The sequence below is a fragment of the Oncorhynchus mykiss genome, chromosome 8, assembly GCF_013265735.2.
Source record: "Oncorhynchus mykiss isolate Arlee chromosome 8, USDA_OmykA_1.1, whole genome shotgun sequence".
NCBI lineage: Eukaryota > Metazoa > Chordata > Actinopteri > Salmoniformes > Salmonidae > Oncorhynchus > Oncorhynchus mykiss.
Window position 1 is genome coordinate 56,514,985 of NC_048572.1, and position 22,247 is coordinate 56,537,231.

The 22,247-nt window shown below is 42.9% G+C and overlaps 2 protein-coding genes across 5 annotated transcripts in view; both read right to left on the reverse strand.

The window, feature by feature from the left end:
- LOC110530189 overlaps positions 1 to 7,613 on the reverse strand; it is a 17,303-nt gene extending 9,690 nt beyond the window's left edge. For 2 of the 4 annotated variants that reach the window (XM_021613057.2, XM_021613058.2), the window contains exons 1-3: positions 5,543 to 5,783; positions 3,410 to 3,571; positions 1,066 to 1,263 (exon numbers count right to left, since the gene is read on the reverse strand). In XM_021613057.2, the coding sequence (XP_021468732.2) occupies positions 1,066 to 1,263; positions 3,410 to 3,571; positions 5,543 to 5,752 (570 nt within the window). In that variant the 5' untranslated portion in view covers positions 5,753 to 5,783. Of the gene's footprint in view, positions 1 to 1,065; positions 1,264 to 3,409; positions 3,572 to 5,542; positions 5,784 to 7,132 lie in introns of those variants that run through there. The other 2 variants (XM_021613059.2, XM_021613060.2) reach the window with 2 other exon arrangements.
- Positions 7,614 to 7,908: 295 nt separating this feature from the next.
- Positions 7,909 to 11,818, reverse strand: LOC110530192 (calreticulin). The gene is made up of 9 exons (XM_036985746.1): positions 11,600 to 11,818; positions 11,127 to 11,228; positions 10,692 to 10,895; positions 10,468 to 10,562; positions 10,169 to 10,378; positions 9,815 to 9,928; positions 9,488 to 9,631; positions 9,177 to 9,269; positions 7,909 to 8,916 (listed from the first exon to the last, which is right to left on the reverse strand). Exons 1-9 carry the CDS (start codon positions 11,676 to 11,678, stop codon positions 8,737 to 8,739), a joined length of 1,221 nt encoding a protein of 406 aa, XP_036841641.1. The 5' UTR covers positions 11,679 to 11,818; the 3' UTR covers positions 7,909 to 8,736.
- Positions 11,819 to 22,247: the final 10,429 nt, after the last annotated feature.

The window sequence follows — 22,247 nt, forward strand, 5'->3', positions numbered from 1 at the left end:
CCTCATCAGACGAAGAAGAAGTTTGTTACACCATGCATGTGTTAGCTTTGCCCAGAACAGTAAGAGATGGGGTTCAGGCCTTATGCTCCACTTGGCACGGTAAAGACCAAGTAAGTAAGTGGTTTGGCTTGAGTGCTAGGCACATGGCTATTCAAAGACCTTGTGCTTGTCTTTATCCAATAAAATAGACCTTTTGAACTCTCCCTGAATCAATGACTGTTATCTACTTAAAGATTATGTCTGGTACATCATCAGCAAACAAAAGAAACCCAGCTGATATTAAATATCGGTCTACTACAGCTTGAAGGCTTTTTCTCATGAGACAGAATGATTAAAAGGAACAAAAATCAACATGGAGGATCAATAACACGCACAACGGATCGATGCGACCAGCCTCTTCACTCTCCAGTCCTGTGACAACACAGATCAATACACTGGGGGGCATGATGAAGGCTACATACACATTAATCACCTGTCAGCAGGGTACTGAAATAACAATGAATCCCCACCCCCTGCCGGTCTGACTGAACTGCTTTATATTAGTATTCTCATGAAACAGAGGTGGTTTGGAGTACCTTCGCCTGAGACCTGAAGCTTTAGCTCAGCGGGCTAACACAGAGGAGACTTGGGTTTCAACCTCAGTCGGTCACACCCACATGTACTGTAGCCTGATACCATATTCTTATATTCGCTCTGCATCCTGGCATTCTAGGAAACCCTAGAGGCTATCTTACTTCAAGGGTTCCAGTTGCCACATGAGGAGAATAGCAGGAGACACAGTGGCAGGAAAAATCAGAGGCCATGGTCCAATTCTCTTAATGGGCTTTACAAGCTCGACTACTCTCCCTTGTGACCAAAGCCCAGGGCTTGTTCTCTGTCTTTTGTGACCACTGACCCTTTTGATGACTGCAGGACTGGATCAATGAACTCATGAAAGACTACCCTATTGTAATGCTGTCATCAATCCAATCCTTCCATAGCAGGTATTTTTGGAAGGACAATGAGTTCATAACCAGAGTGGGATATATTTGGAAGGGATGGGTCTTCAACTAAAGACACATCCACCTGTAAAATCTCCTCATATGATTGGCTGATGGACTCCTCCAGAGGGATGGTGCGTTCGCCCGCCTCCTCTACCTTCCCCTGGGCCCGTCTGACCTCCATTTTCAGCTGTTTGAGTTTCCTCCTTGCCCGGGCCAGCTCCCGCTCATACTCCTCCACCTTCGTTTCCCTGGCCACCTCCTCCGCCTGCAGGGAAAGAATCTGTAAGGAGGGAAGATGTGGGACAGAGGAGGAGAGGAGGAGACAGCAGAGTCAGAGGGAGATGACGTGGGAGCCGCGAAAGGGTAGCAATAATAACATGGATGAATATCATCTTTATTCATTTGAAGATTGGAGAATAGGTTTGAACTGACCACAAACCAACTAAGGACTGGATTCAATCTGTAGTGCTGAAGACAAGCTTTGTGATGTGATTGTAATTTAAAGGCAATGTTTACGCCTTTACCGAGATTACATTCACTAACAATTGAAACCTTCCATTTCAACTGCCCTACAAAGCTAATCTTCGGCATCTTCGGCTCCAAATCTATGGTTGGTAGAGGTCTTTGTTTTTCAGTGTCCTTGCCAATAGAGCACAGATGAATATATGGAATAAACTTTCACTGATACAAATTACCATTCACTCATAAAAACAGTGCTTGTTATGTTTTATTCAGTAAGAGGCTGATTCAGACAGGTGTGGCTCCCTTGCACGCACTGAATTTTTAAAAATGTAACCACTGAAAACCCGCCCACTTGTTGGCCAACTGATTTTCTCGTTGAGTTTCATTCAATAGGGTTTTCAGTAAATTAATCTTAAACCATCCCTTTAAATGCTGTGTTCCTTTAATAGGAATTTTCGACAGCCTCACTAGAATCGAGTGAACGAGTTCAGAATATTAGGGATCAATGAAAGAAAGCCATCTAAATATATGCATATTCATCTCCTTTTCAGCACCAATTGGTAGATTGAAAAATACTCTGATCTTCTAGATTATTCAGGTTAGGAAAGTGTTTATGAATCATGCAAAAACCGGGATGGAGAGCCTTTACACAAAAAATACACTACATGACTTGTCGAACATCTTATTCCAAAATCATGGGCATTAATATGGAGTTGGTCCCCAATTTGCTGCTACAACAGCCTCCACTCTTCTGGGAAGCCTTTTCACTTGATGTTGGAACATTGCTGAGGGGACTTTCTTTCATTCAGCCACAAGAGCATTAGTGAGGTCGGGCTCGCGGTCTACGTTTCAATTAATCTCAAAGGTGTTCGATGGGGTCGAGGTCAGGGCTCTGTGCAGACCAGTCAAGTTCTTCCACACCGATCTCAACAAACCATTTCTGTATGGACCTGCTTTCCCCAACCTTTTGCCACAAAGTTGTAAGCACAGAATTGTCTAGAATGTCATTGTATGCGTTAATATTTCCCTGCACTGCAACTAAGGGGCCTAGCCCAAACCATGAAAAACAGCCCCAGACCATTATTTGTCCTCCACCAAACTTTACACTTGGGGAAGGTAGAGTTCTCCCGACATCTGTCAAACCCAGATTCGTCAGTCAGACTGCCAGATGGTGAAGCATGATTCATCACTCCGGAGATGCTGTGCAGATGCTCAGCCATGGAAACCCATTTAATGAAGCTCCTGACGAACAGTTCTTGTGCTGACATTGCTTTCAGAGGCAGTTTTGAATTCTGTAGTGAGTGTTGCAACCGAAGACAGGCGATTTTTACATGCTACACACTTCAGCACTCAGAAGTACCGTTCTATGAGCTTGCTCTTAGACGTTTCTACTTCACAACAACAGTGCTTACAGTTGACCAGGGCAGCTCTAGCAGAGCAGACATTTGGCAATACTCAGTTTTTCAATCCATGAAAAATTGGAAGGTGAGAAAAGGGTACAATATGGGTTGAACATATATAAATCTATACCTATCTACAAATCTACCTTCGCTCATCATGGAACTGTGATGATAACAGTCCAGTCGTCGTGAACCGTGCAAACTGCTACATATGGTCTGCGTTCCATAAGGATACAAATAGGCTACATGTCCCAAATTATTGCACAACTTAGAACGTTCGCGTCATATGATCCACTATTGCTAGCGACCCTCGGGAACAACCACACGGACGTGACAGATGAAAGAAAGGTAAACTAATGATGTAATGGGATGATGTAAAATGTAGGCTACAAATTGAAGGCAACTAACACTAACTCGGTGGCATGTTTAAGTTCAAGGTCAGAATACGTGTAGAGAGAAAAGTGCATGAAAAGGGAATTAAATTCAATTTACATGTGTGCAACTTAAGTCTGAATTCCCCCCTAACAGCAGCCATAGCAGCTGTTATCTCTGTGTGTGTCTCACCTGCTGGCTCTCTTGGACGCACTCCAGCCTGGTCAGTTTGAGCTGGTCCTCCAGCTCCATCCTGTGCTGCTCCAGCTTCTCCAGGGTCTCCTCCAGCTCCTGGCGGTCTCCCCGCTGCTCCTCCAGCTCAATGCCCTCCTGCTGCACGGCATCTTGCAGGTCCTGGTGGGTTGGAACACACAGGCAGGTGGAGGGAGGGATGGATGGAGGAGTGGAGAGATGAAGAGAGGGAAAGATGGAGGGACAGCAGGGGCGGATGGAGCAGAGCGAGAATGGAGGGGTGGAAAGAATGGAAGGACACGTGAACAGATTCAAAGAAAGCAGGACCAGATAGAGAAGGAATGGGGAGAGAGAGTGTGAGAGAGAGAAAGAAACAAGGGGCAGATGGAGAGGGGTGGGAAAGATGGAGTGACAGTAGGAGCAGATGGAGTAGAGGCAGCAGTGACAGAGAGAGCAGGGAAGGGAGAGAGAGAGAGATCAGTGGTTACTGAAAATCGGAGGAGATAGAGGCTAGAGACAGACAGCTACTCAAAGTCCCTTTCACTGCAGAAATAAGGCTTTACGTGGAGTGATGCTTTTCCATGAATTTTACACAGCAGTATCCAACCTGATCTCCATTCTAAAAAGAGGAATGATTAGAAATCTAACTGACTGTAGGGAAAACTGCCAAGAAAGAGGGGGATGGGCAGAAATAGAAAGGGAAGGAGAGGAGAAGAGAGAGAGAGAGAGAGGGAGAAAGAGAGAGAGAGAGATGGAGAGAGAGAGGTACACTAGTGCGAGAGGTGTTATGAATGACAGACAATGTGCTGTACTAACGCAGATAAATGGCACTTTCAACCCTTTCAACTGCTGGATTCTGTTTTTAGCTGGAAAGTCTAAAGAGCATTATAGTGAGCGAAGTAAAGCAAAGTAAAGAGAGAAATAAAATCTTGCTGTAGTGACTCAGACCTGCATAAACCATGAGAGAGCTGTTTCACTCAAGCTCAATATGCACAGCTCATCCTGACAGTTGGCTATTGTCTGGAAAGGATTCCAGCCTTTCTGCTCAAGGTCCTAAAAGATGTCACTAGGGGATCAAGTTGTGATATTTTGGGGAATCATCGCAGATAGCAAGCTGACACGGACAATTTTAGGCCAACTTGCAATCTTGCTAAACAAATCGGACGTTTTCCCAACGTCAAGTTGCTACCTTGGATGGAGGGGCACTTAATAATTCACTTAACCTTCATAACGCTACAATGCATCTATCATGCATCTACTGCCATTTATGCACAAAGTAGTTCATTGTGACATTGTAGCTATTTGACAGCATGAAAACACAGCGGATCAGGGCCTGTATTCCCAGAGACCTGATCCTAGATCAGCACTCCCTTTAGAATACAAGCCCAGTAGCATAGACATTTGCAACAATAATCTTTTAATAATACCACTAGCTGAGAGACAAGAAATCAGTTTTGGGTGAGATCATGTCGAGGCCACCTCTCGGTAGTCAAAGAGATGCTGTTGCCGGGGGATACAGAACTCCATCCCAGGTTGTTGCCGGGTTACAAAAATAGAATCTCACAGTGACATCTCGACAGGTAACGGTGCACGGGAAATGTTCACAGTGTACTGTAGTTGAAATAATGACAGTATTTCCTATGATGCTGGGATGGGCATTCCTATGACGCTGAAGGACACCAGTAGACACGATCTGTGTTCTCATGACCAGATGGTCCTCTGTAAAATGCAGAGCTCGCCTGCTCTAAAAGAAAGGCGCGATAGAGAAAAGCATTTGTAGATATGTCAAAGGGAATCTGGTTATTTAAGCCTAGCGATTCCCTAAAGGATTACTAATACCTGTACTTTAATCTGTGCACGCCTTCCTAAATCTTCACACACAGAACAACATGACAACACAGAATCCTGTCAGCCAAGAGACCTGCTCCATACAGTACTGCATACTCATGTAAGGTGCCATTAGAAACCCTGCACATTCTGATCAGGCTCGCACATAACACATGCACCTTACTGTAGGCAGTGAAACATGAGAACGCACACAGATGCGCACACAGATGTGCACACTCAGACGCGCGCTCACACACACGCACGCGCGCACACTGTAGGAATGTAATAGGAAACGTGTGGCCTTACTCTGATTTCTCCAGTCTTCCAAGCAACACACTCGTCCTGTTCCACAAAGTCCTTGTCCCTGGGGGACCAGCAGAGAAGACAGGAATGTTTAAGGAGGGATGAAACTGATGCTGCACCTAACCATCCCCCCTTACCTTCATCTCCACCTCCTCCTCCCCCTTCTCCCTTCCCTTCTTCCCCAGCCTCCATCCCCACTCCATCCATTCTCATTAGTCTGTCAATCAAACAGACGGTGCATATGGAAACTGAGGCAGGCTGTTTGTGGGTTGTGTGTATGTATGGGCACCAGGCAATAAAAGAGGGAGGGGAGAAGGGGAGACAGGGAGTGAGAATGTACCAACTAAGCTTGTGCAGAGGGGTTGCATGTAGATGGAGAATGAGTCAGAGATGGAGGGGGGGTGAGAGAAGAGGGAGAGGACAGGAAAAGAGATGGGCAGTCATATTTCCAGGGTAGCCCATAAAAAGGTTATCCATCCATGACAGGGGAATTAACTACATCCCCCTCCGGCTATCTTCCTCCTCTCATACTATCATTCTCCTCCCCCTATCGTCCCCCTCTCATACTATGATTCTCCTCCCTTCACATCCCCTCTCAAAACACTACCATTATCCCCCCATACCTGATTCAGCACTGTGAAGGGTTAACAAAAGTGCCATTCCTCAAGAACATGCTGTCAAACCACAGTATGAGAGGCATTACTTGTTCATTAACCATTTCCATGATTCCGAATGTATCTAACAAAGCTAAGTTAATATCACAGTACTGTGTTACATTGTATTGTCCCTGTTGTCTCTCTATGCAAATTACTGTTTGCTCCAACCTGCAGAGGAATGGGCTAAACCCAGAGAAAATCTCAGGGCTCAGAGGGCCCTAAATTAAAACAGCCTCGTTTGAGAATGACTGTAATATCAATATGACTGCAGTTTCAATGCAACACTATATGTCAAGGGAGGCCTCATCTGAAGACTCTTACCTACCTACTTTTGTAGAATACAGTACTTTAATAAACATTTGCACCAGTAAATGTTGTACTGCACCGTTTGTTCTTCAATAAATACCATATAGTATACAAATGATCATTTTAAATAGCAATGGAAAATGAATGAGTGTACAGGTGAATGTAAAAGGCTATTTCTTATACTGAATAGGAAATAGCCCAATCTGCTATATAGGCAGATTTGTGAAATTATTTCCTTAAATATTTTTGGGGAGATGATCAAGAATTCCATTTTAGAATTGTATTAATTACAATCAGTTGAAAATGAACCACTTAACCAATTGCTGTCTGTCTGTCTAAAATAGGCTATATTTTATTGTTGGTGCATGTCCAAGAATATAATGTATTGCATTCATGGACCAGCTGTTACTACGATCAATGAGAAGATATTAAACATTCCCCGCTTCAGTGCCTCATACTGGTCATTCATTAAAAAAAGCATCTCTTCAAAACAGGATTGTTGAAATTGCATAGGGTAAACCGTTAACCTTAAACATGACCTCGCTCTATTGTGGATGATAGGTCAATGTAGAAAAGGAGATTATTGTCAACTAAGCATTTCCTTATCCATTATCGTTATCCCAGTACCAACCTCTCACTGCACGGTGCCCGTTGCCTTGGCGTCCGCAAGCAATCCAGTAGAAAACGCATCATCTCTGCGGTACTCGCTCTCCCATCGCATCGCCAGGTACCCGACTAGAGCTTGGCTGCGGTCCCGTGCACAGCGTGGGATCCCAAAGCGATTATCCGAGAAGGTTTTGATATTTCGGTTATTTACCTAGAAATAACCATGCTCCACTCTGTTTGGAGTAAACTGGCGCTTCTGGTCAATTTTACAATTTCTCATGGCTTCTTCCGACTCCATTCTTGAGCCTTTCATCACGTGGGAGGTTCGACCCTTGATACCAACCGAGTTCAGAGGCGTCCAAACATCATTAGCGTTGTTTACATTGTCATTGTGCTACGTTACATAAGTTATAAAGCCCTTATCTATTTGTAACATGCTATTCTGCTGACGCAAATGTGCAGGACGGCAGATAAAGGCTCCAAAAAGCTACATTGAACCTAGAGACAGAGGATGCTGACTGCTGGTGATAAAAAAATATTCACTTTGGAGAGACCGTAGCTGCAATAGGAAATTAAACTGCGTACTTGTCACTTTCTACTCTAAATAGCAAGACAATAACTAGAACTATTTTCTAGAGATGTTATGAAAGACTGTCAGTGTTTGTGATTAATTCTGCTCTGTAGAAAAATGCCTAGTAGCATCCATATGGTGCTATTTAATTTGTTTGACTTCTAATTGCCACGTAAATATGAATAATATAGTGTGATGGTGATTTTTAACAAAGGCACACAATACACATGTCAAATCCAAACAGCTCTCTTTTTTTATTACTGTACAGTATTTTTGCACAACAATCTCTGTAATCATAATTTCCCAAATAAGGTAACAAATATCTACAAAAACAATTAAGGGGAGAACAAATGCACTATGCTACATTTGGAAGTATGAGGTTAGTGTTTGAGAGACAAAAATTTTATGATTTGGCTACAGTAGTCCTTGGCTGAATGCCAGTGGAATTTAAGAGGTTGATGACTGCATTTGTCTAGGTGAGGTTACAGATGCTACTTCTAAATTCTACCTAATATTATGTATTCCAGTGTGTGACTGAATTTAGAAAGCAAATGGAAATGGAACAAATGGGAAACTATCGCTATGCATGTGAATAACAAGTAGAATTCACATTGTGTACACAACCACCCAATGTGAATTAAGTATACAAAACAAACAAGCACCATTGAATTAGACTTCATCTGTAATATTTGGTGGAACAACAGACTATAAAAGCATACTTACAAGAAATAGGTTATATTAAGTCGAGCCTGTAAGAAAAATCACAGTAAAAACATTTGCCAGTAGATTACCAAATCTGAATTATTATTTGATAGAATAACAAAAAGTGTCCGTTTTTTATTCATTAGGGGATAAACTAGCAAGTTAAAATCCAATAAATTAATATTAAAAAAATGAAATTAAAAAAATGGCACAGATTTTGCAGTAAATGACTCCTTCACCTCCCCTTCTCTCAACATTATTACTTTGAGGACTGACTGGCTGGTAAAGTGAAATGATGAATAATCTCTCCCCAGGCTCAAAGAACGAAGTCACCCCTATGAGAAAGTCAAAGTCCTCTAAAGTTCATCCTTTATAGAATCTGTTGCCTCCTCTTCGTCCTGTGCTCCAGTCTCCTCTTCTTCCTCCTCCTCTTCTCCAGGCTCATCTTTTGTCTCCTCTTTCCTCGCCATCTCTTCTGCCTCCAGTTTCTTCCTCTCCTTCTCCTCCTGGGACTCCTTCATCTTTTTCTCTGGATCCTACAGAACATGAAACAGAAGCAGCCTTTTTAACAAACCGCAGGAATTAGCATTTTTACAGTTTGTAGTGTGCTGGTAGGCAACGTTACAAATATGTCTTCGTTAAGGATCTGAAAGCAAACTAGTAGATTTTTTCAGACAAAGCATCCTGGAACAAATTGCAAGGGAACGGGTTGTGGGGGGGGGGGGGGGAGGCGACTCGAGAGAGAGACACCAGTGTGAATATGTAAGTGTGAACCTGAGAGGTGAGTGCCACTGACCTTAGTCTGACCCCAGGTCTCATTGCCGACTTCTTCTGCCAGCGTAGCATCATCTGTGATCAGGAAGTTATCGAAGATGGTCCCAGATTTCACCTGTGACGGCAATGAATAAGTCTGAATTACTTCAAACATTTCAGGGCAAAAAGACTCAGGGATGCGTTTCCTTTTCTCTTTTCAATTAAATTAAAATATAGAGGGCTTTTAAAAAGAATGATTCCCAAACGGAATCCTTTTCAATTCGATTCCACTCTTTATTATTCATTATCAATAACTAAAGTATTAAAAAGACTGAATAAGGGCCTCCACAGTACCTGCCACAGATCCAGGCCAATGACTCCTATGCTGTCAAATCTGTAGATCTCAGAGTCTGCACTGTAGTCTGGATTGTCAATCTCAGGATGCAACCATTTGCCCTTGTAGTCAGGGTTATCGATCCTGCGGGGTTTCCATTCACCCTGAGAAAGCAAACAAATCAATCAAACAGCTGCTCATATAATTGAAGCAGTAATCCAAAGCACAGGGAAAGCTACTGTCACATTGTCTGTGTCCTTGTCTAATATTATGAGTAATAAAATGTGCTCCTGCCATATGTGTAGAGCCAGGAAAACACCCCAGTTATGAAGTGTTTGACTGCTTGCCTTATAGTCAGGGTTGGCGACCATGGGTGGCTCCCATTCACCGTCCATCTCATCATCCCAATCCTCCGGCTGCTTAGCGTCAGGGTCAGCAATGTTCTCGGGCCTATCCCAGTCCTGACAAATAACAGAATCATGAACTAATCATTAATAAAACTACATTCATGAAAGACATATTACTCATAAAATATTGACTAGATGGATTGCTTTTGAATCAGAATAGCTGGCTAGATGCCTGGTCTGCCAGTCGGTTTCTGCCGTTGTCCTGCCCGCACAATAATGTGGCTAGCTAGCGTAGCATTGTTGAATGCAGAAACAGCCATGGGTCCAGGTGGGCTAGGTGTCCATCTTACCCACCTCTGGTTTCTTATCATCTGGGTCCTCCATCCTCTCCCTCTCATCCCAGTCGTCTGGTTTCACAGCCTCGGGGTCCTTGATCTTTTTAGGGGGCAGAATGTCCCAGTCCTCCTCCAGACTTCCAGACTCCACCTTCTTGTTGTCAATCTTCACCTCATACATGTTGTCAGGGTTCAGGATCAGAGTGTACAAATGGGTGTACTCATCATCCTGCAAAACAAAGACGATTGATTTGGATTCCTCCCAATGAGGATATAAAATATTGAAAAAGCCTGATTTGGGATATAGGCTTACTGTACCTTGCATCTGATATCCTTTCTGATGAGGTGATTCTTGCCCTTGTAGTTGACAATGACATGAACTTTCTTCGTGGCTGGGCCACAGATGTCTGGACCTGGAGAAAAACACTATGATTAGCAATACAAAATAAATATAAGACCTGAACAATTTCTCTGAATGTTGAATGTGTGACAAGGGAGGAACTGATTCTCAATCAAATCTCATTGTTCCTGATGAACTTTACCGAACATGATGTTGTAGTTAGAGTCTCCATGCATGTCTGCCTGGTCGAGGTCAGCGGGGAATAGCTTGATGTAGCCTCCCCCGCAGTCAATGTTCTGCTCGTGCTTGACAGTGAACTGGATCACCAGGGTCTTGCCCTGGTTGCTGAAGGGCTCAAAGCGAGCAGAAGAAGAGTAGAAGTGGGCATCCTGGCTGGTCTGGAGACCTGGGGGAAATAAGATATGTTTTGGACTTGAAGTTGTCCCCTGCTCCACACAGAGAGCAGACATGTGTAGGACTGACATTCTCAAAACAATGCTGGGGTCATAAAACCAGATATTTCATCACACGGAGAGTCATAACCTCAGAGGGATAAAATAAGCCTCTAGCGTGTAAGAGAAAATACATTCAAGGTTCTTTATTCTACTGCATGAAGTCTAAGGTCCGTGACATCTACCTTTGTCTTTCTCTGCGTCTCCATAAAATTTCCCAGCAGTCAGGACAAATTTCCCATAGTCCGACCTATGGGTGGATTCAACCCAACGGGTATTCCAAGCATCTGACAGAAGAAAAAAATACATTGTTAGAAGCAAATATTAGCAGCTAAGTCAACCATGTATATTGGCATGGTTGAATAAAACCAATTTAGCGAACGGTTCATACAAGATTTAGGGTTCGCTTGATCCGTTAGCTATCAATTTGTTTAGCTAGATAACTGGCTACCATGATAGTTAGCCGGCTATCATTTTTTTGCAGTCAGTGAGGCTAAATATACGTGCATTATCGCGTCTCACAAAGCATAGCTAGCTATTATTGTTTCGTGGTTAGATAGCTCACTGATATTAAGATGCTAGCTGTAAAATGTTAGGTCAGCTAGCTATTAGGTTAGTTGGCAATAGCTGCAGCCCGCATGAAATGAATGGAACTTGCCGTCTTCAAACTGCTCTCGAAAATACACCGATGGTTCAGCACTGGCTAGTGCAATCATCAATAGCACCGACACTAGCATGTTGTAGTTTGCTAATTATTTGGATTTAGCAAAACAATATCAAATGAAAGATCTGACCACCCTGCTCCCCGAAACATGCACAGGTTCCCCCAGTCTGTCCGACCAATCCCCGTCTACTCGGAACAAATGTCCTTATTTCATTGGCTGACAGGGAAATAAACGACCTTGGATGCTGTGGTACATCTGGTACTGTGGCCGCTTTTACCGTAAACCTCAGAAAGGATGAACCACATTGGAGATGTTACATTCCAAGAAAACTACTGCCAACGATTAAAGAATTGCTGAACAAATATTGCACATAGGTTAAGTGTTACTGCTAATCGAGAACAAAATTCTGCACCCACCGCTCCTGAGTCAAATCATGATCAGCAGCAAACTATACACTGAACAAAAATATAAACGCAACAATTCACAGTTAAGGAGGTGCACCCGATTAGCCACCAACCAATGTGGTACGCGTTACCTTTGAATAGTGATTCAGAACCATACATTGAACTGTGTGACACGCGACTCTTTCAAAGGTGATTTTGGACATTTTCAACTAAGACTATTAATTGTTCGGTAAATTGTCCTTTCTCACCAGTAGCAGCGTAGAGCAAGCGTGTTAGCTGCCCCAGCAACTGGCATTACTAAGCTTCCATTTGCTCTCTTGGCGACATGGGTAAGGGGTTGGTATGTGTTTATTATAGGTTAATTTTTTGCAACGAAAACGAGAGTTTCTATTGCACAGATTCACGTACTGGTGGGGTGTTACGGCGGACTCTAACCCAAAATGTGTGTTGCTGCCCTAATCAGGCTTCTTCAATTTTCCCGGCAGGTGGTTTTATTTGGCCCCCCAAGTTTTCTGAAAAAAAAAAAAAAATATATATATATATATATATATATATATATATATATATATATATTTATTTTTTTTTATTTTTTTATATATAAAACAATCTTGTTGGACATAAGACTAAAAACACCAGGAAGTCAGCTCCCAATTGATTTTAATTGTGGAAAACTGTTCCAAAATATTCCCAAGCATAATAGACACGTGATCGTGTACAAATAATAAATCATAATTGACTGGATTTATGTAGCACTTTTCTATCAACTGAGACACTCAAAGCGCATTACATAGTAGGGGGAAACTCACCTCATCCACCATCAATGTGTAGTACCCGACCATTTTTGTGCCAGAACGCTCGCCATACATCAGGTGGAGAGGTGAGGAGTGATATATGCCAATTAGGAATGAGGTGGATGATTAGGTGGCCATGACAGAATGTGACCAGGTTGGGAATTTAGCCATGACACAGGGGTGAACACCCCTACTCTTACAATAAGCGCCATGGATTTTGAAAGACCACAGAGAGTCAGGACACCTGTTTTAACATCCCATCCGAAAGACGGCACCCTATGCAGGACAATGTTACCAAATGTAATCAAGGTTTGAAATTATTCTTTTTTTTTTTGTCAAATATTATATATGTTTAGGCTTCTTGAAGTCAATTTGCAATCTACAAATATTTATATTATGTTCTGGCCCACTGTCTGCTCAAGAAAAAATTGGCCCACGGCTGAATCTAGTTGATGATCCTTGTCCTAAATGTTGCACAATCCTTGTCAAATTATTTGTGAAACATCAGAGATATGGTGAATACCTTTTGAAAGTGGACAGGGATTTACTGGTTTCTTGCCTTCCTTGAGTTTGATCAATTATATGCATTTTATCTGATTCTTCATAACTGTCTTTGTTTCAGAATTGTGCAACGATGCCCAAATTTGGGAAAACAAAAATCTTTATCCTGGGCAAGGAAATTCCATTGAGAGGCAAGGCTCTGAGACCAAAGAGGCACATTGTCCCTCAGTGCTGCACCTCCGGCTCGGAACCTCCTCAGGCCCAAAGAGAGGAGCAGCGGTAGGACCATAGTCCAGCTACAAGTAATACCCAGACTACCAGTGCTCAGAGGAGGAAAGGGGAAACAGTGGCTGCATGGAGAGAAATGCAGCTGCACAACATTCTTGTGGAGAACATGTAAAATTCATCTGCTTTGTTTTTTTTTACATAGGCAGGTCAGTTAAGAACAAAGTCTTATTTGCAATGACAGCCTAGGAACAACATATTTTTACCTTGTCAGCTCGTGGATTCGATCTTGCAACCTTTCGGTTACTAGTCCAATACTCTAACCACTAGGCCACCTGCCGTCCATGTGTGGGATTCAGCCAGAGATAATATGGCGGTGCACTGACTGTGGGGCTGAGAATATTTTGCTCTGACTGTGTGGTGGCCACCCATAAAGACAAACACATTGTGCACCACCTGGAGATCTGGCAGGTAATTCTCATCGATAATGTTTCATTATGTGTCCAATTGACAAAGAAACAAATTTCTCAAACATAAGTTAAGTGAAATGGTCAGTGTCTGAGGCCTTCACAGAGGTTTATCCCACGAAGGATCACAGTCATCACATTAAAAACAAGCATTTGTACTATTTGCAGTGGCACTTAAACTGATCAACTAAATGTACTTGCTCTCTGTCTCTATCTGATACATATTTCCACCCACAACTTACTTATTTTCACCAGGTCATGTTTTTCTGCCATGGCCAAATCATTGAAACCCAGCCCAAACTCTTAACCAATACTCTTCCTCTTAAGGATGGTCCATTTAAAAGGACCCACCATTTGCTTTTGAATGGCACTGGAAGCAGAGAGATGGCCATAAGTGCTCACTCTACCACAGTAAACTTCTGAGGGTATTTCATGACTTTGGTAAGTAATAAAGCAGTTTTTTGTTGTAATATATTATACAGTAAACAAAACATTTTCAACTTCATCTCTACATAACCTTTTTTTAAAGTTTTTTTGAAAATGTTATTAGGCGAGTAGGTCAAGGCAATTGTGTTTGCATTTTCAAATTATATATACTGAGTATATGAAACATTAATACCTGCTCTTTCCATGACATAGACTGACCGGGTGAATCCCGGTGAAATATATGATCCCTTTGTTGATGTCACTTGTTCCTAATGTTTGGTTTACTCAGTGAATACCCCTTGATTATGGCTTGTGCTTAATTGTTGTAGCGTAAATGTGTTATGATATCATCAATAAAACAATAAGAAACTATTACTGGATATAGCCAATGGGATAGTTGTTGTCATGGGAGACGTATAACTAATTAAACCCCTTTACAACTTGGAGGACATGGGTTGTGCAGATAAAAGTGAACAAGACAGTTTCGGTAAGTTATTGCCCTCAAATCATTGAAGGAGAACCTAAAACCTCAGTTTTGAGTTACAGCAGCTGACAATCTGCAGCGGATGTTTATTTTAATGCAGAGTGCACCCATCAACTCAGTGGCCTTGGGGCTAGTGTCGGCCCTGAGATGGGAAGGTTGGGTTCGAACCCCAGTTCAGTCATAAGACTCTAAAAAGTGTCACCGACTGCATCTCTGTTTGGCATTTCGCATTAAGTAGATGGATTTGGGGTAAGGCATTGTGATAGACAAGCATCCTCTCCAAGGGGTATACTTGTATATCAAGTAGCCTCGCACTACTGAAACAGGAGATAAGCTTCTGTCCTATCGGCTGTCATTTCTGGGACAAGGCTAAATATAGTGCATCCAGAGGTAATGTTATTTTGCATACATTTTTCACCAAACCTGAATTTCTTAAGCTTGTTGGTTGTGTTTACTGTGTGAAATGCAAAGTGTACTACGTTGTTGACCCCCGAATGATGGTGAAACTGAATTCCTGACTGTGGATCGTGCCGTTACGCATCACAGATATGTCAAGGAAAACTATTTTATATTTGCATTGGAAATGTGTAGTTTTTGCTCCATTCTTTTTAATGGAGCTTTTCACGACTAACTCTTGTTTTTCTTTCAGGCAGAGTGCATGATGTGCGAGTAGAGATCTGCCAGTGTGAGCCGGAAGCAGTGTCATTGGTCAGGTACATGAGCCAGAAGCAGTGTCATTGGTCAGGTACATGAGCCACAAGCAGGTTCATTGGTCAGGTGCATGCTCTGGCCTTGCACACCCCGCCAGCCTCAGACTGCAGTGGTCTGCTCACTACTCAAGCAGATAACCAGCCTGCAGCTTGAGAGTGGTGTTACACTCAGGGCCATATGCCTGTCATTACGTTCTCCTCATAGGACAGTAAGTCATCTCTTTTATAATCTGACTCTATTACCATGTCTACTTTGTCTGCAAAAGTTCATAACCAAATTCCTGTTTTGATAAACGTATGTGTCACAGAAACCATGTGCTGCTTGTATGTGAATATGCCTTTGCTGTCTGTGTTGATGGCCGACTCTGATGGAATGCAGTAATGAATCAGAGTGCCTCTAAGTGACTCTGTTCATTCATTTCAGGGAAGAGACTTGTATACTGCCCTGACAAATGAGGCCTATGAGGAGTTCCGACATGGTTCCGTCTGGCCCCAGAAGCTGCCGATGGAACCCAGTGCCCGCTCTGTCCCAAGGTTTGTTGTATTTTTTTAGGCCTATTCAATGTTTTATCACCCCCAAAAAACACATCAGAGCATAAAATACCAATTGTGATCTCGCCCTCTTTTATAAACATAAATCATCTATTAGAAACATCTGTTCAATTTTTTTTGTCAAACAATTGTACAGACAGCAGCATACCACCCTGCATCCCACTGCTGATTTGCTTCTGAAGTTAAGCAGGGTTGGTTCTGGTCGGTCCCTAGATGGGAGACCTGATGCTGCTGGAAGTGGTGTTGGAGGACCAGTAGAAGGCACTCTTTCATCTGGTCTAAAAAAAAATATCCCAAATCCCCCAGGGCAGTGATTGCCCTGCGAAGGGTGCTGTCTTTCGGATGGGATGTTAAACGGGTGTCCTGACTCTGTGTTTACTAAAGATCCCATGGCACTTATCGTAAGAGTTGGGGTGTTAACCCTGGTGTCCTGGCTAAATTCAAAATCTGGCCCTCATACCATCACGGTCACCTAATCATCCCCAGTTTACAATTGGCTCATTCATCTCCCCTGTAACTATTCCCCATGTCATTGCTGTAAATGACAATGTGTTCTCAGACAACTTACCTGGTAAAATAAAAACGAATAGACTTCTAGTCTTTAATTTTAAGCAGCAGCTACTCTTCCTGGGGTCCAAAAACGATAAAGTTGTATCCAATTATATTTGACATCTCTTTACAGGACAATGGTAGCAGCGGATGCCCTTTTTGGTTTGCCTAGAAAAAAGTAGTCTGGATCAAGTTATGAGCCACCAAAACATGGGGAAAAGTACTTTGCAAACCAGGCTGATGTGGATCGATTCATTTGTGAACCCATATCACCAACTGGGGTAATGCCTGAATGTAATATGCGCTGCATTTTAAGGATACCTTCCATTGTTACCTTATTCACCACTGGAAGGGAATGTGAACAAAATCTAGAATTATTTGAACTCATGATATCAAACCTCGCCACTAATTCATATTTAAATGATGCAGTTGTCCCTCCACTTCATTTGTTTGACTCAGTGGTCTTATGGTAGGAGACGGTATGTTTGTATTGTGTATGTTAACCTGGCACCACTGTGTGTGATCTGCTTCAGGCAACAGCTCATTCCATTATACCTGTACTGTACTTTATATTAGTATTATTTTTTTAAATGTTGGCTTGCCATGGATTTCAAGCAGGCAATGCCGTCAGGTCCAAACCCAAAACAACGAAATTGGACGAGACAGGCGTGTTGGGCGTTTCCTGTGGGATGCAGTAATGAGGGTGAAAGGTGGGATGCAGTAATGAGTTTTTTTTTTTTTTTTTCAGTATTTTTTGGGGTAGTATTTGATTAATTTAGTTTGCAAATAATGATGTATCTCCTGTAGTTTGTCAAATGCAGTGTACCTGCTGCGAGAGATGGTGGGGATGAGAGGCAAGAACATCAATCTCATCTTCATGTGTGACATTGCATGCAAGATGCAGCCACATGTGCGAGTAATTAACATTTTTTTATTCAATATTTAATTGACTTTTTTTTTTTTTTTTTTACCTTTATTTAACTAGGCAAGTCAGTTAAGAACAAATTCTTATTTTCAATGACGGCCTAGGAACAGTGGGTTAACTGCCTGTTCAGGGGCAGAACGACAGATTTGTACCTTGCCAGCTCGGGGGTTTGAACTTGCAACCTTCGGTTACTTTAACATTTGAATAGCAGTTTTCTCCAAAAAGTGTTTTCACATGAACATTTTGTCCATAACTTTTTAAAGAAACTTTTCTGAATTGAAGCATGAGACCAAATTGGTTGTGCCAGTTATACATGACTTGCCATGTCAGGTACTTGAACAAGATCATTAATATTGTCAGTAGGTATTTATTCATATTTTATAACCCTTTTACCATGGTATGACATGATTTTATATTTCTAGATGAAATTCAACACCCGATATGTCGAAGGTGCTGGACTGGCAGATAGGGAGCAGATGTAGAGGCTGTGGTCCTATTTGAGGTGCTTTGGGAAGGTCACCAAAGAGATGACGCCGTCCCATCGTATTGACCTCCTGACTGATGCACTTCACCATGGGAAAAAGATACGCCAGAGGCAACGTTGGTACACTTGGAATTGTTCTTATTAATTGATTTAATGCTAGTTGACTCTAGGTGATGTTCCTAACATTTCCTGTTTTTTTTTAATTAGTGGACTCTCTGCCACAGAGGTTTTCCCGAGCAACAGAAGTTGCAACAGGGGCAGAAAGCGAAATGGCAGAAATTGCACAGTCTCTTCCAGGTAAATCATTGTATCAATAATCTAAGCATAGAATTTCAGTATTGATTAGAAATGTCACATCTGTCACTGTTGTTATGTTTTAGGAACAACACTGGACACCATTAGGAATTGGGGCAGGAATGTCAGTGTCACCTTTGAGTGGCAAAAACCTGCTCTGTGCTGGGAGGAGCAATATGTTGCAATGCTCCAGCAACATACAATTTCAATCTATGTAATTCATTTCAAATGACTAAACATGCGATGCCCTCTCTAATCCATTTTTTTAATTTTCAGGGCACAGCAGGAAAGTGAAGATGGAACAGCTGTTTTTTCAACTTGTGCAGATCGAGAGCTACTTCCTCCGTTTTTAACAGTGACATTTTTAGATCAATGAATATAATTGATCTCCCTGGTCAAAGTATTTAGAACCTGATTTGATTACAGAAAACTCAAGATGATGGAGAGGAAGAACAGCATCCTCCATTGATGGTCCCCCACCAGCAGTCGCTTCCAGACTGCACTCCACAGACTGCAGAGAAACAGATTGATGGTCCCCCACCAGCAGTCGCTTCCAGACTGCACTCCACAGACTGCAGAGTAACAGATTGATGGTCCCCCACCAGCAGTCGCTTCCAGACTACACTCCACAGACTGCAGAGAAACAGATTGATGGTCCCCCACCAGCAGTCGCTTCCAGACTGCACTCCAGACTGCAGAGTAACAGATTGATGGTCCCCCACCAGCAGTCGCTTCCAGACTGCACTCCAGACTGCAGAGAAACAGATTGAGAACCAATCTGGAGGAAACCTTCAGTCTGCAGCTAGAACAGCAGTTCCTCTGTGGCCTGATGACAAAATATGCAGGATATATACACTGCTCAAAAAAATAAAGGGAACACTTAAACAACACAATGTAACTCCAAGTCAATCACACTTCTGTGAAATTAAAACTGTCCACTTAGGAAGCAACACTGAATGACAATACATTTCACATGCTGTTGTGCAAATGGAATAGACAACAGGTGGAAATTATAAGCAATTAGCAAGACACCCCCAATAAAGGAGTGGTTCTGCAGGTGGTGACCACAGACCACTTCTCAGTTCCTATGCTTCTTGTCTGATGTTTTGGTCACTTTTGAATGCTGGCGGTGCTTTCACTCTAGTGGTAGCATGAGATGGAGTCTACAACCCACACAAGTGGCTCAGGTAGTGCAGCTCATCCAGGATGGCACATCAATGCGAGCTGTGGCAAGAAGGTTTGCTGTGTCTGTCAGCGTAGTGTCCAGAGCATGGAGGCGCTACCAGGAGACAGGCCAGTACATCAGGAGACGTGGAGGAGGCCGTAGGAGGGCAACAACCCAGCAGCAGGACCGCTACCTCCGCCTTTGTGCAAGGAGGAGCAGGAGGAGCACTGCCAGAGCCTTGCAAAATGACCTCCAGCAGGCCACAAATGTGCATGTGTCTGCTCAAACGGTCAGAAACAGACACCATGAAGGTGGTATGAGGGCCCGACGTCCACAGGTGGGGGTTGTGCTTACAGCCCTTACAGATCGTTTGGCATTTGCCAGAGAACACCAAGATTGGCAAATTCGCCACTGGCGCCCTGTGCTCTTCACAGATGAAAGCAGGTTCACACTCAGCACGTGACAGACGTGACAGAGTCTGGAGAAGCCGTGGAGAACGTTCTGCTGCCTGCAACATCCTCCAGCATGACCGGTTTGGCGGTGGGTCAGTCATGGTGTGGGGTGGCATTTCTTTGGGGGGCCGCACAGCCCTCCATGTGCTCGCCAGAGGTAGCCTGACTGCCAGTAGGTACCGAGATGAGATCCTCAGACCATATGCTGGTGCGGTTGGCCCTGGGTTCCTCCTAATGCAAGACAATGCTAGACCTCATGTGGCTGGAGTGAGTCAGCAGTTCCTGCAAGAGGAAGGCATTGATGCTATGGACTGGCCCGCCCGTTCCCCAGACCTGAATCCAATTGAGCACATCTGGGACATCATGTCTCGCTCCATCCACCATCCGCCACGTTGCACCACAGACTGTCCAGGAGTTGGCGGATGCTTTAGTCCAGGTCTGGGAGGAGATCCCTCAGGAGACCATCCGCCACCTCATCAGGAGCATGCCCAGGCGTTGTAGGGAGGTCATACAGGCACGTGGAGGCCACACACACTACTGAGCCTCATTTTGACTTGTTTTAAGGACATTACATCAAAGTTGGATCAGCCTGTAGTGTGGTTTTTCACTTTAATTTTGAGTGTGACTCCAAATCCAGACCTCCATGGGCTGATAAATTTGATTTCCATTGATCATTTTTGTGTGATTTTGTTGTCAGCACATTCAACTATGTAAAGAAAAAAGTATTTAATAAGAATATTTCATTCATTCAGATCTAGGATGTGTTATTTTAGTGTTCCCTTTGTTTTTTTGAGCAGTGTATATCAATTCATATCTGTTGATGACATTTCTGGGTGGGCAAACACAATTCTTTTTTATTTTTTTAGCTGTTTCTGAACTTGGTTTCTGTTGCTAATGATCTATTGTTGGATGGTATGAGTAATTGTATAGCAGATTATCGTTTTTTTATGTTTATTTGTTTAGATTGGATTACATTTAATAATTTAAAAAAAAATCTGTTACCAATAAATGGTCAAGGTATTGCCAACCGCCTGTCCAAAAGGCTTGCCACGGTCGGTAGTAGCATTAAATAAAATGTGAAGGACTACAACCTGAGGAGACAAGATTTGTCCTTACAGCTCCCACAGGCCCTGGTGTATGAGGATGCAGTGCAGGTGGACAGCACTGTTTGGTCCTGGAGAGCAGGAGGAGCAGAGGATGATGGGGAGTTTCACCTCAAGCAAAGGCTCTTTGTGCTCCATTCCCTCAGAGAGAGGGCATGTGAAGAGAAGCAGTACATTGAGGATGATGTCTTCACTGCCAAGACGTTCTACTCACATGAGCAGGAACTGATTGTGGAGGCCTTACAACATTACACAGAGCAAGATCGATTTTGTCTTGGGGCAAGAGCTGTCCTTGCTGGAAAGCTTGAAGAGCTCCAGCATGCAGAAGGACAATGTGAATCGTTCAGAGGGGCTTTTATTGAGGGCAGTGGCAGAAACTTTGAAGTGGAGGATATCGAGGATGATGACCATTATGGTGACGATGATGATGGTGATATTGATGGAGGAAAGATTAATGAGGGTGCGGTGTCCATTCTGTTTTAATTTGTCCTTGTATTCCTGCCCTTTGTAAATATTGTCATTTGAATATCTAGATCACCATTGTCATCTTTAAATAAAATAACTTCTGCACCTGATCCTGCCTGGCTCCCGCAACGTTTTAACGGTCCAAAAATGGGTTTAGCAACTAAGGATTCTAGCTTTAAGTGTTACGCATGTAGCCTACAGAGAAACCAATTTAGATATCAAGCCTTGTAGACTCTTAATTTCTGATGAATTGACTTTGCTGGAGAGGGGAGACTCGAGGCCATGGTGTGGTCGAACTAGCACATTTAATAAATAATTATTCTAAACAAACCACAAGGGTTAGAACTACAATTTTGCGCCATTTCCGGTCACCGCCACTGGACGCGATGCAACGTGAAACCGGAAGTTGTAGTTCTTCACAGAAAGCGCAGGTGTTTTCGAACGATTACAGTTTATAAGCACTGCAACGTTTTTGTTTTGGAATCACAGTCATGACACACCCCTTAAACATATTACACAATGTTCTCACAACAATTCAGGACTCTAACAGCGGTTAACTGTATTTTTAATAAATAGGTATGTAGGTTTTTAGCTAGGCTTAAGTAGACTACAGTTTCTCCAGTAGGATAATACAATGGAGTGGA

Bases quoted from the DNA above. Each gene is read 5' to 3' on its own strand.
- LOC110530192 (XM_036985746.1), bottom strand. From the start codon at position 11,678: ATGCTAGTGTCGGTGCTATTGATGATTGCACTAGCCAGTGCTGAACCA. The intron at 10,563-10,691 runs GTAAAGTTCATC...GTTTTTCTCCAG, and splicing joins TAACTACAACATCATGTTCG to GTCCAGACATCTGTGGCCCA. The intron at 10,379-10,467 runs GTACAGTAAGCC...TTTGTTTTGCAG, and splicing joins GAAAGGATATCAGATGCAAG to GATGATGAGTACACCCATTT.